This window comes from Centroberyx gerrardi, chromosome 24, assembly GCF_048128805.1.
Source record: "Centroberyx gerrardi isolate f3 chromosome 24, fCenGer3.hap1.cur.20231027, whole genome shotgun sequence".
NCBI classification, from domain to species: domain Eukaryota; kingdom Metazoa; phylum Chordata; class Actinopteri; order Beryciformes; family Berycidae; genus Centroberyx; species Centroberyx gerrardi.
This window is the reverse complement of record NC_136020.1, coordinates 8,775,669-8,800,334: the sequence shown is the minus strand read 5'-3', so window position 1 is coordinate 8,800,334 and position 24,666 is coordinate 8,775,669. Positions and strand designations below refer to the sequence as shown.

Below are 24,666 nucleotides of genomic sequence, written 5' to 3'. Positions count from 1 at the left end.
GTCTAATCTAATCATGCCAATGTTATGGAAAGGAAAGGCAAAGGTCATTTCAAAGCTCAAATAAACTCTTGCAACGTCACTTTTGATGGCTTGGAAAGAGTACTGGTGTGTCCAGACATGAGGTAGCTAGCTGTAGAGGAAATGCATAATGGGCTGTTTCCATCTATTGTGTGTGAAATTAATGCCAGCCACCAGCCAAATGCTTGTACATTTTTGCTGCGGCTGCTAGGTTTTTCTGTACTCTTCCAGTCACTTTGGCAGGTAACCAACCATCATCTGAAGGATCCTTTCCATTCTAAAAAAATAAATAAATAAATCATATTCTGCTGATAAAATAAATAAGGTGGACAGAGCCTTTTGGAATCTATTAACCACTCTGTCTAAGTTTCCTGTGTATCCAACTCCTCTTTTAGGGCAGCAGGTAGTGTAGCGATTAGGGAGATCGTCCTTCATCCTTCAGCTGGAAGGCTCAGGTTCAAGTCCCCTGTCGGCAAGTATCCACCCTGCTGAAGTGTCCTTGAGCAAGACACTGAATCCCTATCAGCTCCACAGCTGCTGTTCTGTGTCTGACCATGACCTCTGACCTCCCTGTAGAGGCGGGCAAGAGAAAAGAGAACCTCTCTTTTGGGGGAACAAAGTAGAGAGAGTGTTAGTGAGTAAGTATATCTATCTATCTGCCTCTTTCTCTGTTTATCTATCTGTCTATCTGTGTGTGTGTGTGTGTGTGTGTGTGTGTGTGTGTATGTGTATGTGTGTAACAGGACCTTGCTCTGTCTGGCCCTGGGCCAGGGTTCTGTCGATATCCGAACCCGTTGGTAATGCAGAGAAACACACACCTCGTTCATCAACTCACCCGAGGGGCTACCTGAGTCCAGCCGTCTGTCAAACACCTCATCGACACACTCTCACATTAGGCAAACACAAAAAACCCACCCACCAACTCATCAACGTCAATTAACATTCACAGACCCACCTTTACACACAGGTCACACACACATTCAGAGGATACATGATGATATGCACACAGACAGAAAAAGGCCTCCTCAAACAATACACAGTAAAAAAAAAGGCCTTCTCAACTACTTTCATATGTCATGCATGCCTCGATGCACTTGTCTTGGCCAGAGGAGGAACAGACATCGCTGACTGCTGAGTCAATGAAGTGTAAAAATAAAATGCCTCGTGTCGTGCTGCCTCACTCAGTGACAGAGTCTTCCTCGTCACAGTAGTAGCTGGATGTGTGTCCTCTGCCACAGCTCAGCGTGGGTTTCTCAGAAGCTGAGCTGACATGTTGACACACGCAACATAACCTGTGGCTATGTAAGAGCAGCTATAGTGTGTGAATGATCTAGCTAGCAATAGATAGCATCCCTGACTGATGCATCTATGTGGCAGCATGAGGCTGCAGCTGAGCAGACAGCTAGCCTATTCTCAACCAAACAAAGAATTCATTGTCTACTGCATCTGTATCTATAAAGTGGAATATATTCTGTGATGCTGCTTTGGCATGCTGACACCAGCACTGATGTTACCGTGACATCACTACACTGAATAGAGCAGGATTGGCCGGCTGTCAAACAGGTCAGCCTCTGCTGCCGATGCCGGACCAATCAGGCCAGGACAAAGGAGATCAGATGACGGGCCTACAGACAGATGACATCACTACTCTCCTGGTCATTTCCTGCCTTTGTTGACACTAATGCTGCTGAGGGCATGCACACTCACATGCAGAAACACTAGTGCGGCGCTTACACACACACACAGCAGGAGACGCACGCACAAACACAATTCAGCCTGTGTCGTAGGACAATGAAGGACATGACACCCATAGGCTGTGTGTTGTAGGCAATGTAAAACTTGGCTGTGGCATTGCCTGAGAGCATGAAGCACAAAGCAATCTTAACCACTATTAAGGCATTTACCGTTGAGTTGCAGATGAATCATTACTCAGTCAAGGACTTCTCATCACAAAGGACATTTCTAATCAACCGTTCACAGAATCTGAAGTTTTGTGCTTTTCCTTTCTGAAAAACACAAACCAGTCCTACTGCATACTGATGAACTTTCCAAACCCTAGTAGACCTGTGACATGCAATATAACATTGTGGTTTTCCGTTCTTATCCTGCCTGTAATGAGAGACGTTTATCCACCTTTGAGATAGTACGTTAGTATCAGCCATTCAATACCATCGCCATTCAAAATCTTCTATTTCTAGAACAAATGGTTCAAGATGTGAATAATATCAGTTCTGGGTCATTAGCAACTTAATATATAAGATGAAAACAGAAGCGTTTCAAGTTCTCCCCCTAGAATAGAACAAGGAAGTACTCCATTGAAAGTCCCCCAAGGCATACTGGGAAATAATAAATAATACAAGTAAAGTGGGTAGAGCTGAAAGCTGTCCATGACAACAGGATGTTAGAGAAATAAATGGAGCACGACTCAACAACCTATTGCAGTTCATTAGGTACATACAGTATATCTGTAGGCAACTTAACAAGTACCTACTACGTTTTTATATCTATGCCACCAACAACATAAGACATGCTTTGATGTGACAGAAGGAAGGCTAACATGCTGTCAAATGTGGTTGATTAATGTGGTAGACCAGCAGATTTCCCTTTTTAGAGGAGCTTGTGTTGGTTGCCAAGGGTGTTGGGGTGCAGGTGGACTAGGTGTCATCTCAAAAAGGGACAGGTGAATTAAAAAACGTTGGGGGGAGCAGGGTGGCCTAGTGGTGAAGACAGCGGATAAACCGGGTTTAAGCCCTGCGCAAGCAAACTTGCACCCTGCTAAATTGTCCTTAAGCAAGTCAATGCTGACCCTGCACTGTGACCTACGATCACATTATTACTAAGGTAACCTTTAGTTATCTCCCACTCGGAGAAGCACACAGGGTTTGTTTGGTGTCACGGCCAGCAATTACCTGGACAATTAGGATAATGTGCCTTTACAGGAGGACTGAGATTGTTGTTTTAAAGCAATCTGTTTCAATCACTCGACTGGTTCAACCAGCTAACACCAAGAACCGAGGGATTAGCCCTTCCCTTGCTAGCGCTGAAGTTAGCAAGTTAGCTGACTAGCCACGTCAGGTCAGTGAGGTTTCCAAGGCGAGTCAACAGCATAAAACACAGCTGACTGTCTGACAGCCAGGAGGGCTGCCAGGCTAACTTACTTAGCCGCGAGAGCAAACGTTTTCATTCCTGCCCAGCTAACGTTACATTAGCTTTTCGTCTGGCAGGTGAACTAGGTTTTGATAGTAGCTAGCTAACGTCTGCCTGACAGTTGAATCCCTCCGTCGTCTTTTTTTCCTCTCCCCATCAGGTAACGTTAGCCACCGATCAGGACTGACCTGGAGAGATGCTTCAGGATCTGCTTCTTGATGAGCCCAGCCATGGCCGCACAAATCTGATATCCAAGCCGGGTGTCTGGCTGTCTGGCTAGCTAGCTAGCCTGCTTGCTAGCTTTTCCCACTCGAGTTATAAACACACAGTTCAAATTCTCATCCCTGTGTCAGTCTTCATTTTAATGGTTTACAACTGTCTGGGTTCTCGCTTCCTTCCCTCGGAGAGTAAGGAGTGGGAAAAAGACAGCATTCCAGACCTCCGACAGACAGCTAGCCTTGGAGATAAAGCATACAGGACATTACATGCAGATATACTGGTAGCTGTAAAACCGTCCAGATTCACTGCAATAACATACTAACACCTGGAAAGCGCGGCGGAGGACGAGGCTCTGTTGTCACGGCGTCTGGGCGGGGCCATATGCTGCATTCAAGGTCTGCTCGTAAATAAAATAAAACACATCACTTTTACCAGCAGTTGATGACACAGCTTCCATGCTCTGCGCTCCGCCCCCTAAACGTGACATCACGCCAGCTTGGGTATCATATGAAATAACCAAGTAAATATGTACTTATTTCCCAAATAGTGTACTTATTTATAGATTTTAATAAATTGATAGTACCATTTGTGCCTCCAGTGAAGAATCCCCCCTAATGTGTTTTTAGTTGCCACTACATTACAGTCTTAGAATGACTTTAAAACACATTTATGTAGGCCTGCTACAGGTAACAATTTTACTTTGAACTTTAAATATGTTTGGGTTTTTTTACTTATTATAAAGTCAAATTGCTCTAATTCATGGTTAATTTGATGACACCTATGAGCAAGTTTTATACACATAACTATTTTTTTTTACATACTACACCCAAATTATTCTTGTTTAAAATTGGAATTGGACTCCTTCACATACATGTGCCAGACATGACCATCAAACAGACACTGGCACCATGTATTTCCTGAGCATTACATAGGAATAAAATAGGTCTGCCTACAGTAACCATTACAATAAGCTTTTTACTTCATATTTGTTTATTTACTTATTTATTTATTATGTTTGTGTCTTTGTTTGTTCGTTCATTTGTTTCAAAGTTTTTTTCTTTTTGTAGGATAATTTTATTTCCATTTTATTTTGATCATCTGTCTTTGTTATGGCATTTCTGATTTTGTAAAGATTTTGTACTGAAGTATTTGAATACCTTTTGTACTTGAGGCTTTCACTTTTAAAAAAAATCCCCACTTTCCCAGTCATACTTTGGCCTACAGTTTCGTTGGGTGGTTCATGTGAATCTATTTCGTATCTCCGATTTTTCTTACAGCACCTGAAGGCAACACCAGTGTGCCTGCGGGTGGGTCGACCAATGACGGAACTATCCATCCAGTTTCATCCACTTCATGGAAAATGAGCAGCTTTTCATTAACAGCCTAAGCTTCCCAATTACACACTGCTAAATCTACAATTATCCTACAACAAATTTTATAAGGATACTAATCGATATTCAAAGAATACAAATATCAACGCAAAACTATAGGATAATGTACGGTAAAGTCACTATAAACTTACTACTGAGTGCCACAGGAACATATATATAGGAACATATATATATTATAGGTAGGCCTATATTATAGGAATATAATAAGAACACTATGGTGATTTTTCATTCGAGGTGGGGGTTTTTTTTTTGTTTTTTTTTACATTTTTATATAATTTTTTCTCCATTGCATTTTCAATTTGCAATTTGATTACCTGTTTTCAGTGTTTGTGGTTAACATAAATGCTCTTTTAGTGACATCTAGTGTTTAAACCGAGGATGTAAAGTTGCACTGATCCTCTCCACTCTCCTCTTGAGGAAAACTGTCCTGATTTTTGTAGTTTTATTTTTAGAATGCAACGTAAGTGAGAATTTTTGCACGCAGGGACATTTTCGTTTTCTGGATAGTAGGGCAAGAGTTTCTAAAGGCGGAGTGTTTGGCTCAAGCATACTGAAACCAAATTAAAATCCACTGAGAATAAGAAGTGTAGTAAAGTATAATACATGTTAGAAGGAAACTGCACAGGCATAGTATCAAATAAATCTCTAGAGGAATAGCTACATGGCAGGAATATTACAGCAATGCTACAGGGGATAAAAAAAAACTAAAAAAAACATAAAGTATGATAAGGTCACTATAGACAACTATTGAGCACCACACTAAAAGATATATATTATTATATGAATATTTTTGGAATATTCTATAGTGATTGTTTCATTGTAGCCTTGACATGTCAGTTAAGGAAAAAATACAAATAGGTCAAAATAGGGCAAAACAGCCAAGCAGAGGAACACACAGTGAACAGAACATTGTGTACACTCACTTCCCCAAGACATTTTAGGGCTGCAATACAGCGGATTAAAGTGACATTTTATTCTAATGGGAGGAAAAAACTGCTGATTTTGACTTGTTCTTGGCCAGGCGACAGAAAAGCCGTGACTTTAGCTGAAGTTTCCGACAGTAGCCTATCGTGTCCATAGCCTGCAGGGAGAGAGGATGTTACTCTTACTAGCTCTGTGGAAAGATGTAATAAGACTAAATACCAAGACCACTGCTGCCACGTATGAAGGGAGGAGCAACCCAGAGGGAAGAAGCAGCCCCTCCTTTCCCTGCTCTGATGCCTCACTATGAATGATGTTTGCAGAAAGTTTGCATCAGTCACTGCATGGTGGGGTGAATAATATTCCTGTTTAAACACGAATAACGAACAATAGGTTTAAAGTGAAAGTGAATGGAACTTGAAATCGTGTACCTCTCATTGCATGGTATGAGGGCAAGGCAAGGCTACAGTATCTTAGTAACAGCAGGCCTATAATAGACCAGTTCCCACACGTTCATAATGTAAAGGACACCCAGATTGATGCACTTTAGACCACAGACCCCCATTTGATAAAAAGGTTTGTCCCATGTGAGGAGATGTTTGTTGTCTGTCTCTAGGTGGAGAAAGTGGATTGTCATTCTTATACATTCTCTCATAACTTCAAGTGAATGAAAGAACAGGTGAAATTGAAGTACTCCTCATTTTGATGGAGATCTCCAGAACCACTGCAGTAGACTTCTGAGAAGGAGCTATATCTGCCTAGACATAAATCACAACTTCTACTTCTACTTCATTAAAACGTGTCCAGAGTCTATAACAAAGATGCTCATGGATGCTCTGGTTGCTTATGCAACTTTGGGGCAACTTCATTGCATCACCACCGCAGCGCCCGGGACAGTGTACAGTACAAGTCACTCATTTTAGTCGGTTTTCTCATTAGGCTGGACCCATGTAGAGCCGGTGGTGGAACATGGGACGGCCCCCATCCGCATACCTCAACGCAAAGAGCTCCAGGAAAGACACGACGCGCTCACTGATACGCTGACTGGTACAGTGGGCCTGGACTGGAAACCCTCTCCATCCACGACTACAGTCCAAACCAGCGCCGTGCAACATCTCAGCGAGCTCCCCACCGACGATGACTGCGAAAAACCGAAACAAGAACAGCTCCAGCGAGAAAAGCCCCGCGCCCAGCCAAGACGATGCGTCGAGGAAAAGTCCGAAAAGTAGCAGTAACGGGGTGAGTGGCCCCGGAGCCCAGGGGCCAGGGTCAGGAGGCTGCCTCAAGCTTCTTGTGTCCGCGGTGTTTTACATCGCGTTGGTAGGCGCTGCAGGGTTTGCTGCCTTTTATCTGCAGCAGGCGGTGGAGGAAATCCAGCAGATCAGCGCCAGGAATGAGGAGAGCGCACGGCAGAACGCAGAGATGAAGAGCAAAATGGAGAGTGTCGTTCAACAGGTAGGCAACGATGGGGAAGCAATCAGTGGGGCAAACTACTTCATTCAGTTGTAATGGAAAAGGCACGAGACAATACAGCAGGGGTTCCCAAACTTTTTTATGTCATCTTTTGGAAAGAAATACACATTAGAGCTCCATTTGATACGCTTGTTGTTGTCAGATGTGACTTTCTATACAATTACATAACTGTCCATAGTTGTGGTTGTGTGTACTTACTGTGGGGGGTAGAGAGAGAGAGAGAGAGAGAGAGAGTGTGTGTGTGTGTGTGTGGTAGTAATGGATGGATGGGTGGGTGGGGGGGGCGGTAAGTAGGCTATGACTAAATCAGTTAAATCAGCCATCCGTGGACCCCAATGTAAAGCTGGACAGGGCAGATAAGGCTGGGCCGACATTGTTAGTCACCTAAAAGTGTTGCAGTCTGGCAGTAAAAAGGGTCTCCTCTCCTCCCCCACCTTTAAAAACCTGATGAGTTGGCACAACAAAGATATAGTTGTGTTTGATCAGCAAACTCTTTTGCAGAAATGAGGACTATTCATTTATAATGATGTCTTGTAAGTCATTCTCCTTGTTTACTGCAATTATTACTTGCAAAATAGGTCAATAGTGGGCTTTTATAAATGAAGCCTTTACCTTGTTCTTTGTTCCTTGTTCTTTGTTCTGCATTCATTCATCATCATCATTCATTCTGCTTTCCTCTCCTGTAATGATGTTCTTATCCAGTATGTATTTGTGGCTCTTCAGCCACAAACATTTACCAATATTATCAATGGTTATGTGATGACACTCTACTTCAAATTCAAATGCCTTCAACATTTGAAACAGTTAATTGGCTATGAGCACACTTCAGAAACGTACTGTGGAAAATGCATTGTAGTGTAATTATGATCCCCCCCCCCCCCCCCCCGACCGGCTGAAAACAGGGTGTTTACGCATTCTTTAAGGTCTTATTGCTGTGGATGAAAAGAGGATCTTGAGAGATGTAGACTGATGGGTTTTCCTCTCTGGTTGTACAGGTGGAGTCTCTGAGGAGTGTTGTGGATGGGCTGGAGTCATCGCTGGGTGTCACGCGGGTGGAGCTGGAGGGAGCCACCGGCCGGGTGAAGAGGGGTGAGGTGGAGACGCGGAGGGTGGAGGAGGCCCTCCAGAAGCTCCAGAACGACCTACTCAGGGACCTTTCAGAGGGCATCAGCGAGGTGAAGGAGGCTCGCGAGAGGGACTTCTCCTCCCTGGAGAAGACGGTAGAGGAGCGCCTGGCCGAGCTCAGTCAGTCTATCGCGGCCAGCGTGGCGGAGTTCACCGAAGCTCAGGGGGAGGCGCAGGGCCAGCTAGCTGATCTCAAGGCCCGCCTGGGTGACATGGATGACCCAGCGCTGATCAAACAGGAACTCGCTGCCATTGTTGAAACCGTGGCTGAAATCAGCACAGCCAAGCAGGCTGCTGAGGCCTCAGCTGATTCACTCAGGGAGCAGATAGGTGCAGTGAGGGCAGAGCTCCAGACCCGCAACCAGGAAGTGGCTTCACTCTCTCAAGAAGTTGAGGCAGTGAGGACAGTGGTGCAAGAAACAGTTGGGAACCTGAGGAAATCAGTGTCAGCAGCAGAGGTTAGTGTTGAGGCAGTGAAGGACAAAGCCCTGACACTGGAGGCCGGGGTCCAACAGGCCACTGAGGCCGTTCACAGTGTGGAGGAGGAAGTGAACGCAGCAGCTGCTCAGGCCCAGAAAAGGTCAGATGACCTGGAGGCCAGAGTAAAAGCATCAGAGGACAGTGGAGAGTCATTGGTAGCATCGGTATCAGAGATCAACTCCAAAGTGGAATCAATACTCGCCAAGTACGACTCTCATGAGAGCACACTAGCTGCCCAGGGCCAGGCTGCGGAGAAGGCCAAGACTGGCTTGGAGCAGGAGCTGCAGACACTGAAGAGTAGCTTGGAGGAGTTCCAGTCTCTGGCCCAGAACAAGAACAAAGACTCCAGTCTGGATCAGCAGGTAGACGACCTGGAGAAGAGGCTTGCTGCTCTGGAGGACAGCAGCAAGGGGGGCAGCGAGACGCCAGAGCAGCTGGAAAGCTTAAGAAGCATGGTAGCTGGTTTGGAAGGCAAAGCAGCCAAGATGGAAGGCCATGAGAAAGCAATTTCTGCCCTTCAGAAGGCACTGAAGGAGACCACACATTCACTAGAGGCCTTATCCAGAGCCCCTGGCAAGCAGAAAAAGTAGGAGTCTCCAGGTAGCAATGTGACATCGCAAAACTCAAACATCCTGTTGCCATACATGGACAATAATGAATCCTACAAGGTGACATTACCCACTCTTCCTATTTTCATGGAGAGAAACTAAAAAGAATTGTCTTTCTTTTGAACTTGATTGTTGATGTCATGATGTTGCACATTTTATGTAGGTAGAGAAAAAAAAGATGGGAAATTGGGATTGGGTTGAGTCAGGGGAGAGGGGCAGAGGTGGACTGCTGTTTTGTGAATTCAAGTCCACACTCATACTGCACTGTAGTTTTTTTTTCCTTCTAATGTTATTGTTGTGCTAGTCTTTCTGTGCCAAGGCCGTTTCTTGAAACCCAAATGCAATAAGCTCCTGTTGAGCATGATGGTTTACTCACTGCATTTTTTGTTACAAAAATAAAAACTCTATCAACCCCATGCTGTGCACTTATTTGTTGGTGTGCATGCATATCTCTTGCAGCTCTTCTACCTTGTGGGTGATTTGTTAAACATAGGAAGAGGTGTAGAGGGGAAGTAAAAAGTTGTTTTCGCTCTTAATTACCTTGACAAATTAAGATATAATACCAGGCAATATATTTAATAGTGTAAGCTGTTTGGTAGGGTTGCTACCCTCCCTTTTATTTCCTGAAGTAATCCCTGAATTAGATGACTCATCAGTATTCTAACAAATCTTTCAGCTGCAGACCCATGTTCTCATCTCCCCCATTACTCTAAATGACGACTCAGCTGATTTCCTGACAAAGATATGGACCAAACGTGGACAACAATGCTTCATTAATAACTAAATCTAGTATTTAATTACAAAACCCTGCATGGAGTTTGTGAAATATAATTTGTTGCTTTGGTTTAGCAGCCATTACTCTTCCATCTGTGGTGGGAATGAAAATTTAGGATTAACTGTTGGTAGGCGTGATATAGCCTGGGGTTGATTTCATCATTTTAAACCCAATTCTGGATTCCACCTCAATTACACAATTCATATTTAGTGTGCAACTCATGTTCACCAGAGAGGTTTTCACCAGAGACGTTCTCACACAAAGCTCAATGTATTCAAACCAAACATTGAGAATTTGAGTATTATACAAGCATTGTGACGGTTAGACAACACTACGCTGTTTGTACAGTAATCTTTAACAAGAGTAAAGCCTTGGCAGTGTAGAGTTAAGCAAATGAGTCTCTACCTCACTGTGCAATCCGCTTCATAATGCCAGACTGTCGCTGAATCCCAGGTGTGTCAGTTCAGCTCTTTCATCTGCAGTCTACTCATGGTACCAGATAAAAAAAAAACATGTAATTTGCTCTTTGGATGATTTATGCATTGATGCTGTGTTGGGTTTTTGGTTCTGTGCTGTTACGTAGCTCTCTTCCAGGTGTTCTCCTTCAGCTATGTGCCTCCTGTACAACACCTGGGGCTATGTGTGGGCGGCTACAGCACCAGAGCAAACAGTACAGCAACGAAATCTTCTGTATGGCAGGAATGTATTTGAATGATTATGAACACTGTAAAAATACCATAGTTAAGGTGGAGAGCCATGTAGAGGCAAGGGCATCCCGAGCTTTTGTCCAGGATGCAAGTAAACCAAGAAGTCTGTTATGCAGTTAAAAGTACAAAGCCGCAGTAAATTTGCTCCGACTTTGATATCTGAGAAAGAGGAAACTCTGGGACTTCAGGTGATATTACAATGATAGGGTTCGCCCAATATGGGCTTTTTTATGGGCTTCATTCAATATCTTTAAAGGTGATCATTTTCATTTTGCTAAAATATTGCAAGTTTTCAGAGTCCCCCAGATTTTAGTGGAAAGTGGAAAGGTGAAAAAGTCTCTGAAACAGCATTTAGACCATAGGACACTAAAACTCTCCTTTGTAACCCAGGAAAATAATCAAAGTAACACTGTGGAATCAGGTCAAAATGTTGCATTACAATTTAGTTACGGTCCTCCCATAGACAAACAGTGTAGTATTGATCAACTGTACAATAAATATGTAATCGAACAGCATATTGCATCATATCCATCATATTGGAGGAGGACGACACTGACTGGCTGATAGCTGATTTTTAATAAAAGGCTAATATCAGCAAACAGATATATCGGTCTAACCCCAATGTGGACTAACAGGACCTGTCACTCACAATGAGTGATGCCACTCCTTTACAAGCACATTCCATTATTGTTGAACAGGCACCATCAAAGGAGACACTTTGAAGAACACTGACGCTAACAGCTTCCTTAGCCAAAGGCACAATTCAGAAATAGACTTACAACCCTTTTAAATGTTGAAGAACTAGATGCTAGATTATTTTCATTATCTCTGTTCATATTTCCCAGTCAGAGTTTCAGAAGTATCCGGCCCAGTTTAGGGCTTGAAGGCTTGGTAACCAAAGTTTCATATTTATTAAACTGGTACTATAAAGGTTTATTTGAGTAAAACCTTCAAACAGCAGTATGACAGTTTAACACACTTCATCGCTGACCGAAACCAAAAGCTTCATCACTCTCCACTCGGCTGAGTTTGTGGAAGAGCCTTGCTCACGTTGGCCTGTAAAAGCATCTCTTCCACATCTGATATATCAGCTATTTCACTAACCTGTTTAGTTGTAACACCCAAATCCCCCTCTACCGCATCGAGGTTAGCCAATGTCTGTCTAAGCTCAGCAATGTCCTGCTCTCTTTTGGTCAGATCCTCTGCTAACCGCCCTATCCGAAGGGTCAGGTCTGACAGCTGAGGCTCAAACACCCCAAAGTCCCGCTTAATGGCAGCGACCTTCGGTTTGAGGTCACCGGCAAAGGTCACGGTCCTGATGAGGCGGGCGCGGCCGCTCTCTAGCTCCCTCAAGCGCTCTGAGATCTGCCTGTCGGCGGTGACGAGCTCTGGGATGCGTCGGCGGAGCTGGTCTATGGCCTGGGTGTTGCGTTCGGACGAAGCGCGGAGGCCGGAGACTCGGTCGATGCTGCCGGCCAGCAGATCCCCGATGCGTTTGACCATGCTGCGCTCGGCCTGGGCGGTCTTGTCTTCCAGCTCTCCCACCTGAGTCAGCAGAGACTCCACCTCGGACTGCAGGCCGTCCATCCTTCGCACATCCGTCCTCACCGAGGCCACCTGGAGGATGATCGTAGACAGGAGGGTAGAAGAACAGAGATAGAGAGAGACCCATTTAAAGGCACTTTTCCAGTCACCTCTCACTGACATTTGGAGCTGCTGACCTCATGCAGCTTTAGTGGCCTGTGTGATTACTCAGTAAATATTTTCTCATGTTCATCACTTTTTTCATGTTGTATTGTGTACATTTTGTACCTGGAAAACAAAGTGACCCACTTTTGAAATATTCTATGTTGTGCCCAAATATAGTGGAGTGGTTAAGTCCCCCGGCTTTGGTATCACATGTGGCCTTGAATCAAATCCCGCCAGAGCTTTATCCCCTACTGTGCCCTTCCCACGGTCTATAAACAACACAAAAGGTGAGTGGACTGCCCATCTTCCCTTTTTAGCAAGCAACAATGCTCCATGTCAGTAGCAAAGCATCTGACAAACCTTGTTGGCGATGTCCTTGGTGATGGCGGAGGTGCGTTCTTCGATCTGTCCCACGGCGTCCCTCAGCGCCATCAGGCTGGTCTGGAGCTGATCTCGTTTCTCAGTCAGCCCAGAGGCCCAGTCCTTCAGCTGGTGCACGTCCTGCTCCAAACCCTCCAGCTGGGGCCGCAGAGCCCCCCGCTGACCCCCCAGACCCTCCAGCATCACCTGGACGCTCTCACACTGAAACGGGACATATGTGGATGAGAGGTACAACAGCCATTTCATACAGGAGACTTAACTGAAGGGAAGCTTAATGAAAGCAGTCATACATTAAAAGATATAATGGGACGAAGCCTCCTGAAAATATTAGAAATATATGGTTTCCTTTAAGAAGAAACACAGTAGAGAAAGTAGTTATCCAGTACATAAAAGAAAAAAACAGAAACAAATAAACAGAAAATAAATGAGAGCCTTTTTACTAAAAATGTGATTTTATTAAATAAACTCAGTGATGAAATGATTGTCGTGCTTTCAACAGGTGACACCCAAATGCTGACAAAAATTTGAAAAAAACATTTAATGTAGATTCATGATACAGTGTATAAATATTTTGACTTTCAACAAAGCAATAATTACTGAGAAATGTGGAGTGGACAAATAGTTTTACAGTTATATCTGGCAAAAGTGGCACAGATATTGGAACAGATATTGCTTGCAGCAATGCAAATGCCAGTGATTGATTGCTTATGGAGAGTTATGAGGCACATTTTCCTAAAATTGCTACACAAAACAAAATGTATCACTACATATTAACCAACCCATTAAAATATTTCAATGATTCTTAGATTGTACTTATGTAATACAGTACCTGTATGCCTGAATTGCTGGTCAAAGCAGGCTACTGTGAGTAATACATATAAATAAATGGCCACAATTTTCTGACATTAAATTGAGATACACATTTTACTAAACATTAATACTGAAGTTGAACAGCCTTTTAGAGCTAATGGAAGGACAGGGCCACTCCTTTCCCTAGTGGATTGAAAACAATGACATCATTCAGTGAGGTCATCATCAGGAAGAGGTTGATATGGCTCATCCAGGTCATATTTTTCCCACTCCTCCTCTGTCTCCTCGTCTTTCCATCCTTCCAACTCCAGAGTGCCGGAGTCTTCCTGGCTGTCGACCCGGTCACCCCTCAGCACCATGGTGAGTTCACGGACAGCCTCTTTAACCACTGACAACTCATTCTTCATCTTGAGGATGCTGTTTTGGGCATGGAGGGTGTCCAGCTCCTGTCTGATCTCGAGGATTTCGTTGAGCGCTTTCAGCATGCTGTCCTCAGTCCCGAACACCTGCAGCGTGACCTCCTCCAGCCTCTTCTCCGCCCCGCTCAGGTCGCCCCCCAGCCTCAGGATGGAGCGCACCGCGTCCTCCACCTCCGGCAGGTGCGTTTCGCACTGCTGCGCCCTGGGGATGTGCTCCTGCAGCTGGGTGCTGAGCTCGGCCTCCCTGCGGGCGAGGCTGCCGACCTGCTCCTCCAGCTTGTGGATCTGCTTGGTGTTCCAGTCCAGATGGTCCTGCGCCCGCTTGGCGTCCTCTTCCTCGGTGCGCTCCAGGGCGCGGGCGTTCCTCCTGGTGCTGTCCTCCAGCTCCTCCAGCCTCTCGGCCAGCGACCGGGCTCTCCGCTCGGCCTCGTTCACCCGCTCGGTGGCTCCGCCGTGCGCCTCCCGTGACTCGGCCTTGAGGGCGGCCAGGTCAGAGGTGACGGCAGCCAGACGTCCCTGCCACGTCTCCGTCACGTTGAGGAAGTGGCCGTTGACCGCCTGCAGGTCGCGGGAGGCGGAGTTCTCCTCGGCCTGCATCGCCATGACGGCGGCGTGGAGGGTGGAGATGTCCTGTTGGAGTCTTGTTGCCAGGGAGACGGTGGAGAGCGCCTCCTGTAGGTCATCCTCAGAGGCGGCAAGCTGCAGCCGCAACACAAAACAGGAGGGCTGTTTCTGTGGGAGCTCTACGGTCCTCAGTACTCATACACAATACAGGAGGAAAAGCTCATGCATACACACAGGCAGTCTATACAATAAGTGAACCGCAAGAAAACAATGTGTGTGAAGAGCAGAGAACAAATGTGAGAGGGGATGTAAAGAAGGTTGGCATGCAAGAGAGGGAGAACTTGTACACAATTGGAAGTACTTATTCTTACACTTTCAAAATACACACACACACACACACTCTAATGAAATGTATGTGCAGAGACATTTCACCAGCTACACTCATTTCCTTACGCCCCCACCCTCCCCCACCTCTCTCACACACACACACACACACACACACACACACACACACACTTCAAGCCCCCACCCCCCAAAGCACATCACGGAAACCAGGCCTGCTCCACTCTAAATCAAACGTACCTTTTTAGAAACCTTGAGAACTTCCTGTTCCATGTCGAACAGACTTGCAGTCTTCCCATGTAAAAGCTTGTACTTTTCCTCTATTTCAGAAAACCTTTCATTCTGTTGTAGCACCACCCTGAAACCCAGAAAGACAGAGTCAGTGAGCAAACACTTTAGCTGGAAAAAACACGGCAAAAACTCTCTCTGAAATTAGTAATGACATCTTGCTGGTAGTCGACTTACCAAGTTAAAGCTCCACATGCTGCAAGCGACAATACGCACATTACGCTTTTAAGGTCCAGGGACGAAGACGCTTTATTTGGTCCTGCGTTGTTTCCGACTGCCGTTTTCACTTTTTGCGCTTCATCTTTGCCATTTGCAGCCGACGTTTCGGACAATTCGTCACTTTGTTTTGGTGACTGAGTCTTCTTTCTCTGCTTCACTTCATTAGGCATTTTAGCACAGTGACACACTGTTTGGACTTGGCAACTTCCACTGTAAAGGAATTCAACAGGCCTAGCAGGAAAGGTCTAGCCGGCTATACGTTTCGTTGCAAAGTAAAATAAGAAACTCCATTCACAAATAAATTCATAATGTCGAATACGAAAATAATAATAGTCCTACTAAATAATTAAATACTAAGTTATGCGTATGCAGCCGCTGTACGGCCGGTTGTCCCATCCAGAATCCTCTACCCTGCTCCTTGAAAAAATGAGGCTTTCAAGTGCTCGTCCAAAGCTCGTAAATACAAAGACCAATTATTCAAGTGCTTTTGGTCAGAAATAATGTAACAAAAAGTTTTGTGGTGGATGTTGTTTTATTTTATAAGCGGTCAAGCGGTGCAGGACTACTTTGTGCTGTAGTAGCAGAACGAAGAGAAGAAAATTTGCATATTAGCATCAACCATTTAATTGATGATTTAATTAATTTATTAGTCAAAGTGGTATAACAGATTACGTTTACCGTCAATTGTTGACACAGCTTCAATGTTCTTTCCCCCAAACGTCACATATTGGAAACTCTGGTGTTAGATAAAATCCCGATTTTCTCAGTCGTATGCTTTTTTCGCCGTTCAAGTGCGCTCCAGTCGTAACTACCATATTCCCGACAGCTCGTGAAGACTGCAAACGCGTCAGCCACGTAAGCGGCTGCCAGCATCAGATTCTGTCCTGAAGCTGTCCATGCTGGACTAATGTTGTCTGGACGGACCATTTGTCTTGTCCAAATGTTCTGGTTGGCCGGCCACACATTACTTAAAGCCTTAGAGCTGCTTAAGGTTTACGCATTTGTGGCGCAAAGGCAATGGTCTTGCAATTACTAGTAATGACATGATGAAGGAAAGTACATACAGAGAAGGACATGGCCTAATGCTATGCAGGGAGAAAAAAATCATTCATAAACAGAAGAGCTTAGGCACAAACCATTTATTTGGCATGTGAACAATTACATTTTTCCAAAAAAATTAATTACATTTTGAGTGTCCAAAATTGTCAAAATTCTATTATCAATTATAGCTTTCTTTAAACGGTAATCCAAAGCCCTAAGCAGCACTGTATGTAGCTGTTCATAGCGTAATATACAGTTTTTATGGAACAACTCTGTTAGCCCATTATTACTTAATGAATGGGTTCAGTAGCCATATGCTATCTTATATTCAGGTTGTATCCTAATACTACAGAGGCCATGCAAATTACACAGGCTGCTATTTCTCTATGTAACATTTAACAATATTCAGAACAGCAAACAGCAGACTGTCAGACTGAACAATCTTACAAAGAACTCAATGAAGCTTATCTCTAAGGTAGACGCACTGTCAATTTAGAGGCAAAGATTGCAATACAGTACATTCAAGCAAAAGCTGCCACGTGCAATTTCCAACAAATTATATGCATAAAAGGTAACTACATTACTCCACAATATTGCATTTAGGGTGTGTGAATCAGAGTTCTTTGGACTAAGGCATACAGTGATGGATTAAACAAATATTTGGTCACTGAAGGATGTAGAACTTGCAGAATAACAAACTACGCCTAAAATTGGTCAGTGATGTAATTTTCTTGTGCCCAATCTGAATTTTTAAATGTGCAGTCTTAACTGTGCACTATTAGATATCTGAATTAGCATTTTTTTTGGCATCATGGCAAACTTCCACCTAAATGCTGAAGCGTGAGGCATAGTTACTCCATACCAAAGCCATGGACACCAAGCTTTCCTATCACTTAAAGGTCAAATCCCAAATCACAGTATAGCACCACCTGCAGTACTATTTTTGTCCCGCTACTGCCTTTGTTCACATTCATTTGCATCAATTAAAGACATGACTCTGCTCTTGGTACTAGGACTGGCAGTATGTTACAGCAACAAAAGTTTTAAATGAACATTGAAGCTTTAAAGGGTTTGTTTACATTCATATTCTATGTATATAAGGTTGGAAAATGCACATATACTTCGAGTTACACTGGGGTCTGAAAGTTGTGGAGAGGTTACACTGCATCAGGAAATCCTAGACCTCAAGAATCTACATGTATACGCCGTAAAATGATATACACAAAGTGGATTCAACCTAGGAATTCACCACAGATGTCCTAACATGAATTCCAGCAAAAGCCAGCTACACAAACCAATAACATCATCAGAGAAGCCTCCCAAATTATAACCTAATAAATCTATGAGGCAACCATATATACCTTGGAAACAAAGTCTTAAAGTGTCTAATGAGAGAATAAATTTCATTTAACAAAAGTAGTGTAACTGACCTGCACCAAGCAGGGTCGTTCTAGTGCTACGACTATTGATTTGAAGTTGGTCGCCTTCTCAGTTGCTTCTTATTACTTAGAGTTCACTAGCTGCTTAGGCTCAGTGTCATCCTGTCCTTTATAACTACAGACACATGGGCTACACAAAAAACAATCAAACAAACAAAAAAACGATTGGCAGGTGAAGCTTGCCTATTACAGTGAAGCAATACCAACATCCTCAACATCTACATCAGTGACAATATACTCAGTTGAGAAAATAAACCACTGGTCCCCCTAAGGCCTCGTTATTATGTTTTGGTCCTGTGTGGAAGAGTAAATATAAGTGCACTTTGGGGACGGAAAAGACACTTTCAAACCTTCTGGGAATGTGCAAAAAAACAAAAAAACAAAAAATGCAAGACAACACAAGGCGCATGTGATGAATGGGAAGGTTCAAACTGCCAAAAGAAAAACTTTGTAAACCAATTAAATACCAGCAATTACATTTCTCCCTTACTTTGCTCTTAGGTTCTGACCTCATCAAATAAAGGAAATCAAAAAGCAAATCCCTCCTTCTTAATACCATGATTACACCAGAAACTTTCTAAGATTGCTACACATTTCTAAATATTCAAACCCCAAGACCTCAAAGCAAACTAAACAATACACTGCAGTCTAAATATTCGTCACCACTGTACTGTACACAAAAATCTTCCTTCAAGATGCCTGCAGGGGAGCGGAATTCTACCCTACGTATTGTGCTTCGGTCATTTTCACTCAAACTGCCGTTATATACATATAGCTACAATATATCCAATGATACAAAACTAGATATAGATATATAGATGCATACTAGTTTTGTTTGGAATTTGCGATGCTGTTGTAGAGCATGTTTGCTAACAGCACTGGGTCATCTTTCTCTTTATCTCTCTCTCCCCCTGGATGAGTAGCCACCACTCACTGGGAAAGTTACAACTCTGTTAACAGAGGACGACGACTGTGGAGGTTGAGCCCAAGTGGGGACACACAATGAACTCAGGAGCTGTAGTGATCCTGAAACAAAAAGGGGAGAGACAGTGAGAATTAGTGTTTATTTTTGTCAAACATAATCTCTTTCGCACCCATAGAGTTGTGTATGTGATCTAGGTTCACAAAGAGTTGCATTTCTGACCAACCTGAATGGAGCTGACCACCCCACTGGCCATGACGGAGAGTTTTCCTGCCACCGAGCGCACCCCGAGTTTGAGCTGGGACATGTCTGGAGCGCTGGGCAGGACGTTGCTCAGGCGGTACGAACTCGCTGCATACACACAAGATCGATAGAAAAGAGATGCAGAATTCATTATCCCATTGTGTCTTTAGTTTAGGACACAGTTTCCCTGGCAGTTTAAATGGCAGGTAAACCATGAACTGAATTATTTATGCAAAGGCAGCCATTTCCTTACCAGTCTGTTTCTTGGGATCATCAAACAGGTCGGCTGAACTTATAGCCGAGCTCCCAGTAAATCTTTCCAGTCGTGTCTTGGCCTCATACTGAAGAACACAAGTGTAGACAAAAAAAAAGAAACAAAAAACTTTTTAGTACACACACCTCCATCAAGTTACAAATCAACTCTAATTACACACACACACACACACACACACACACACACACACACACACGCACAACACATGATATATGATATAATATGTTGAATGATGTGTTGTGTGTTTGTGTACCTCAGAGTTGTCCTGTTTGCCAAAGTACATGTCAGAAGAGATGGCTTTGACGTCATCTCCAAACTTTTTCTGTGCTTCTCCTGTGTCTGAGAATGGGACTGGCTCGGGTTTCCGCCTGGCTGTGGGCCTGGTGACAGGGAATAATAAGAAATGGAATTAAACATTTGAGTTTTCAAAATTAAATCAATAACTGCATATTCTGAAAGAAAACTTTGATTTTGATTGCAAAGACATTGGTAGGTTAAAGATTTATACAGTATATATGCTTCTATGATGTGCTGCAAATATCACCATCAACACGGTGTTTCCACAGTGTATTTCTGTGAAATTTGTGCGGCACACACAGACAAAATAGAGAAAATAGATGTTTGGTGTCATGTTCAGTCTAGTCCATTAACATGGGTGCTGAAAGGAAGCGGACGCCGTTATGCGTCTGTTCCACCTGGTGTGTCTGGGGAGTGCAACAAGCCCGAGTTCCTACAGGACCAAGCAGCCAATAGTAAGGGTCAGGGCCTTAGTTAGTTGTGTGAAGGCATGGCAACTCTGTGACTGTGTGATTGTGCTTGAACACACAAGCTCCTACCTGTCATCCAGTGAGGATATAGTGGAGGTCAGGTAGAAGTCAGGCTCCGGTTTCTTGCTCTCCTTCATCCAGCCTCCTCCCTCTCCTCCATCACCCCAGCGGGAGGAGAAATTATCTGAGGTTTCTGTTTGATCCTCAAACCTGGACAAGATCCTAAAGAACCCAAGAGTTCAGAATAATGTGTCAGGTGAAAAAGAAAATCATCATATGTTTTAACTTCATTTTTCCTGCATAGCTAGCATGTGTATGAGAGTTAAAACACTATCATCAACAGATGGAGCAGAATGGCCTTATTTATCTGACCTTGAGCCGAAGGAGCCTTCGTCATCCTCTTCCTCGGTGTACCGCCGACCCTTGTTGCTCTTGGCCCCCATTGGACTCTCCTGCTGGATGATGTGCATGTCTGACATCACTGAGTGAGACACTCCACTGGAGGGATGGAGAGAGGACAGAGGCATAATAAGCTAGAAATAGGGAGATGTAAAGTTACAGGAAGAAATAAAACATGTAGTTCGAATGCACTGTACATCTTCCATATCATTGTGAGCTGATGTAGCACTAATGTTATAGCCATGTGGATGAAGTACAGGTTTATTAGTTTTCGTCTCCACATCCTCGTCATACCCCCTGATGCCTAGACCCATGCCCAGTCTCTCAGCCTGCTCCTTCTTCTTCCCCTCCAATCCCTTCAACTTCTGCTCCTCTCTTTTCCTCTGCTGCTCCAGATCTTTGTAGGCCAGACGCAGGGAAGGAGCGCTGAGAGGAGGAGGGAAGCAGGTGAGTTCAACAGTGACAAACAGAAACTGAACACAGAAAAGGTAGAAAAAGGATAAAGAGAGAGAAAGAAGGAAAGATCTGAGACAATTTAAAAGAGTAAGCATCCTGCAAGAGAGTCAAGTCCTATCAGGCACACTCACATGGGTTCGTCAGATTGAATGCTCTTCTTGACAGTGGCGGTGTTTTCCTCTTTCTCTCTGAGCTTGTCCACAGCTTGAGCCTTCTTCTCCAGCTCCGAGAAACTCTGGCTGCTGACCTTCTGAGCCCCCAGTCCGGTCTTCTTAGAGCCCAGCTAGTTAACACACACAAACACAAACCTTTTAGAAAATGCACACGGACACTCTGACTCTAAGCACAGTCTACATCATGCACACACTTGCACAATCCAACGGCAAAACATTTGTCCAATCACAAATATATACACAGCGACACGACGAGTCTACTTCCAAGACATTACTTAGTACATACCGTTTTCTTGGCACCAGCTGGCTTCTTCTTGAGAAGAGAGGAGGGCTCTGGAGAGAGTGAAGAATAGTAAAGTTACACCTTCCACAGTTTAGGACACATAAACAAGGTATTTCCTTCTGCTAAATGACATAATGTAATGTATTTAAGTCAATGGGAGAGCACTTGACATATTGTAAGCCTATATATTATAGCTTATATAAGCCTTGGCAAACCTGGATTTGCTTTTGGAGAAACACTCAGCATGTCCACATTAGGACCATCCTCTGGATTACCTGAGAAGAACAGACAGATGGGTTAATGGATTGCCTGATATAATAAGTAAAGTACTAGCGCATATGGGTGTGCTACATAAACTGGATTGAGATAAATACAACTGGTGCCAATTTGTTTATGTGAGAGTCCAAGTCTTTGTACATGCATGTAGTATTCAGTAGAAACACTGGATACCGTTTTTGTCTCCCTCTGTTTCTGGGGTTGAGGGCTTCTCTGATGCGGAGGAGCTGAGAGTCATTTGGGCCATGTTCAAATTTTCAGGAGCGGCCTGGGCATTACACAAGACACACATGAAGAAGATGACCTATCCCAGTCACTACATAAATATCTAACACACACATGAAGGTATATTCACAGATACAAGCAAGCTCACTCCCTTACCTGTGAGTGCAGGCTGAAGAAATCCACCTGCTTGTTGTCTGGTGATGTTGGGGAGAGAGGAGCCTGGCTGTCAAGCCATAACTGTACAGAAGAAGAGCAGTAAAACTGATACAGGGGCATCTTTGTACTGACACACAGATACATTTTAAGTAGTAAGTAAGTATGATGAAGAAGTACACAAGAAGCCAAACTTTTTTAGATATACAGTATACTGTATATAATCTGTTGGGTGGGTTGACTCAGCCCTAGCTGTCTTTCACTGTGGAGCAACTTGCAAGAGTTGTGGGTGTGATAACTAACACAAGAATAATTGGCAGGATATTTTTGGACACTGAACCAACATGTCTGCAGTACCTCAGTGCCATGGCGTCTGGTGGCTTGTGTGGCTAAAGTCTTGATCTTCTCTCTGTACAGCTGGGCAGCTCTGCTGTTGTACTTTGCATTGGCGGCGCTGGTTGTGCAGGCATGCTGGCTGAAAAATGCAATCTGTCCATAGGAAGGCAAATACAGATACATGATTGAAACACTCATTCTGGTGTGCAAACAGAAATAATTAAATAGCTTCTTAGGTAACCAAAGTCTCTATGTGTTTGCAATGCAATGTTGGGATTTGAGATTTGAGTCTGTTGATAGTAGCCTGCTGATATTTTGCCCTGTTAAAAGGTACTAACCGCACTGGCATTGCCTCCCACTTGCATACATCTTAGTTGGAACCAGGACCAGTTAGAATCCAGCTCAGTGGACCTGTGTAACACAACAGTTTTAGGATTTGAAGAAAACTGAAATTTCTATGTAATAATACACAATATGCCAGGCACAGTAAGACCTTCACCCCCCAGAGGACATCTCTCCTTACCGGATAAAGGACAGGTGCACCCCCAGAGACCTGTGTGTCCCTGAGCAGTCTATACACAGGAACACACCATAAGTGATGCTGGCCCAGCTAGGGTTTTTAGCTGAGCAGTCAAAGCAAACCTAGGGGGAAGAGAGCGCAGGACACTCAAAACAAAGGTTTATGCCAAATATAAACACATTTTAATAGGACAGCAAAAATTCTAAAGCTTTTCTGTACCAACTCCCTCTTCAATCAATACCAGAAGTCTAAAATCAATAAAAGAGATGAGCAAGCAAACACTGTGGAGGACGTTTGCCAGATGAAAACCACAACCAAAGGTGCAATGTAACCATGTGACATGGAGGTCTGAAGTGCAAAAACAAAATATAAGATACAAGACTTATTTCTTCAACAAAGAAATCACTCTAATGTATTCTTATAGGACATTATAGTATGGTATAGTATGTCTGTGGTATTCAACACAACAGTGAGTTTATAGTGACCTTATCGTACTTTATGGTATTTTTTAATCTCCTATGGTAACAGTATAATCCTATAAAATAATATGCCTATGGGGAACCGCATGTTTCGATTAAAATGCGTGATGAAATGACAGCATAATAATGTTTAAACTGTGATAGCTAGGTGACATATGCAAACAGCTGTTGGTGAAGTTCATTCAGTTTACGCAATGAACTGCTAAAGTGATGCATATTAGTAGCAGCTTGTACATTTAGTTATTATTTATAAGACATGACGTCTACAGGTCCTGATAAAGTCTTAAAATGTTTTAAAATTATACCATGCAAACTCAAGGCCTTGAGTACAGTCCAACGTAACGTAGCTAAATGTAAGCCTAAACAAATAACGTTACGGCTAACCGTCAACTGTCAAAATGTAGCTAGGTTGTCAGCCACTTGGCTATGGCTGGTTACAGCTCCCATTCACCTATCTACTGGACGTATGGCGGCCAGATGTTTTCATGTAAAGCTCACAGGGACAAAAATACTATTCAACTGACAACCAACATATTTTAAACCTTTTATCAGATAATTGTTAGATTAAGTCGGTAACCTACGCATCTTTCTCAAAGTGCGACGTGTCAAGTATGTTTGTTAAGCTTACTTCCTTGTTGGAGAAAGGAGACTATCTGCCGTTTTAAACTCTCACCTTATTCGTAGCGATGGATCGTAGTCGCTTGAAAATAGCAGAAATATCTTGCTTGCTGGGCTCCGACATTTTCTACCTGTTGGTAACACCTGATAGCAAAGTAGCATGAAAATCAGCTGTTTTTGCTCATTAATAGCCTCTATGCGACACGTCAGTAGGAGAACACCATGGTCTGACTCTGATTGGTCAATAATGACAGGTGGTTATGTTATTGTAGCGAGGCTTTCTGGGTAATGTAGTTTAAATTCAGACCAGTGATGTGGTTCTGTGGCAATACTCCAGGGTGTCTGCAAGTTTCATTGAGTTAAATTTAAGCATTTTAATGCCAGTTAGGGTGGCTTATAATGATAAATGAAAGGTAATGTTAGACAGAGAGAACAAAATGTATTCTAAACATGTTACCCATATCAAATGATGGACGAGAGAAAAAC

The 24,666-nt window shown here is 43.6% G+C and overlaps 4 protein-coding genes across 6 annotated transcripts in view; 1 reads left to right on the top strand and 3 right to left on the bottom strand.

Annotated features, from left to right (window-relative positions):
• The window catches only part of bltp3b (bridge-like lipid transfer protein family member 3B), a 35,967-nt gene extending 32,294 nt beyond the window's left edge, over positions 1–3,673 (bottom strand). For both annotated transcript variants that reach the window (XM_078282089.1, XM_078282088.1), the window contains exon 1: positions 3,354–3,673. In XM_078282089.1, coding sequence (XP_078138215.1) covers positions 3,354–3,397 — 44 coding nt within the window. In that variant the 5' untranslated portion in view covers positions 3,398–3,673. The remainder of the gene's footprint in view (positions 1–3,353) is intronic.
• A 3,000-nt stretch (positions 3,674–6,673) lies between these two features.
• ckap4 (cytoskeleton associated protein 4) lies at positions 6,674–9,796 on the top strand. The gene is made up of 2 exons (XM_071905691.2): positions 6,674–7,151; positions 8,165–9,796. The coding sequence occupies exons 1-2, from the start codon at positions 6,834–6,836 to the stop codon at positions 9,362–9,364; spliced, it is 1,518 nt and encodes a 505-aa protein (XP_071761792.1). The 5' UTR covers positions 6,674–6,833; the 3' UTR covers positions 9,365–9,796.
• Positions 9,797–11,281: 1,485 nt separating this feature from the next.
• ikbip (IKBKB interacting protein) lies at positions 11,282–15,982 on the bottom strand. Of its 2 annotated transcripts, XM_071905696.2 has the most exons (4): positions 15,535–15,982; positions 15,310–15,427; positions 12,914–13,135; positions 11,282–12,481 (listed from the first exon to the last, which is right to left on the bottom strand). In XM_071905696.2, exons 1-4 carry the CDS (start codon positions 15,744–15,746, stop codon positions 11,873–11,875), a joined length of 1,161 nt encoding a protein of 386 aa, XP_071761797.1. In that variant the 5' UTR covers positions 15,747–15,982; the 3' UTR covers positions 11,282–11,872. The 2 variants fall into 2 exon arrangements, with proteins under 2 accessions (XP_071761797.1, XP_071761796.1); XM_071905695.2 differs by lacking the exons at positions 11,282–12,481; positions 12,914–13,135 and adding an exon at positions 13,406–14,862.
• Positions 15,983–16,689: 707 nt separating this feature from the next.
• Positions 16,690–24,390, bottom strand: arfgap3 (ADP-ribosylation factor GTPase activating protein 3). The gene is made up of 16 exons (XM_071905607.2): positions 24,236–24,390; positions 23,087–23,205; positions 22,902–22,974; positions 22,585–22,716; positions 22,231–22,311; positions 22,024–22,117; positions 21,789–21,848; positions 21,577–21,623; positions 21,249–21,400; positions 20,956–21,087; positions 20,635–20,760; positions 20,332–20,484; positions 19,749–19,875; positions 19,475–19,562; positions 19,205–19,329; positions 16,690–19,082 (listed from the first exon to the last, which is right to left on the bottom strand). The coding sequence occupies exons 1-16, from the start codon at positions 24,302–24,304 to the stop codon at positions 19,065–19,067; spliced, it is 1,596 nt and encodes a 531-aa protein (XP_071761708.1). The 5' UTR covers positions 24,305–24,390; the 3' UTR covers positions 16,690–19,064.
• Positions 24,391–24,666: the final 276 nt, after the last annotated feature.

What these genes read in the sequence shown, in the direction of transcription:
- ckap4 (XM_071905691.2), top strand. Translation starts at nt 6,834, where the DNA reads ATGACTGCGAAAAACCGAAACAAGAACAGCTCCAGCGAGAAAAGCCCC. An exon ending in TGGAGAGTGTCGTTCAACAG is followed by an intron (nt 7,152 to 8,164) that starts GTAGGCAACGAT and finishes CTGGTTGTACAG; the next exon opens with GTGGAGTCTCTGAGGAGTGT.
- ikbip (XM_071905695.2), bottom strand. Translation starts at nt 15,746, where the DNA reads ATGCCTAATGAAGTGAAGCAGAGAAAGAAGACTCAGTCACCAAAACAA. An exon ending in GCATGTGGAGCTTTAACTTG is followed by an intron (nt 15,428 to 15,534) that starts GTAAGTCGACTA and finishes TCTGGGTTTCAG; the next exon opens with GGTGGTGCTACAACAGAATG. An exon ending in TTCTCAAGGTTTCTAAAAAG is followed by an intron (nt 14,863 to 15,309) that starts GTACGTTTGATT and finishes TTGCGGCTGCAG; the next exon opens with CTTGCCGCCTCTGAGGATGA.
- arfgap3 (XM_071905607.2), bottom strand. Translation starts at nt 24,304, where the DNA reads ATGTCGGAGCCCAGCAAGCAAGATATTTCTGCTATTTTCAAGCGACTA. An exon ending in AACAGAGGGAGACAAAAACG is followed by an intron (nt 21,849 to 22,023) that starts GTATCCAGTGTT and finishes TGTTCTTCTCAG; the next exon opens with GTAATCCAGAGGATGGTCCT. An exon ending in GCAAACAGGACAACTCTGAG is followed by an intron (nt 19,563 to 19,748) that starts GTACACAAACAC and finishes TGTGTTCTTCAG; the next exon opens with TATGAGGCCAAGACACGACT.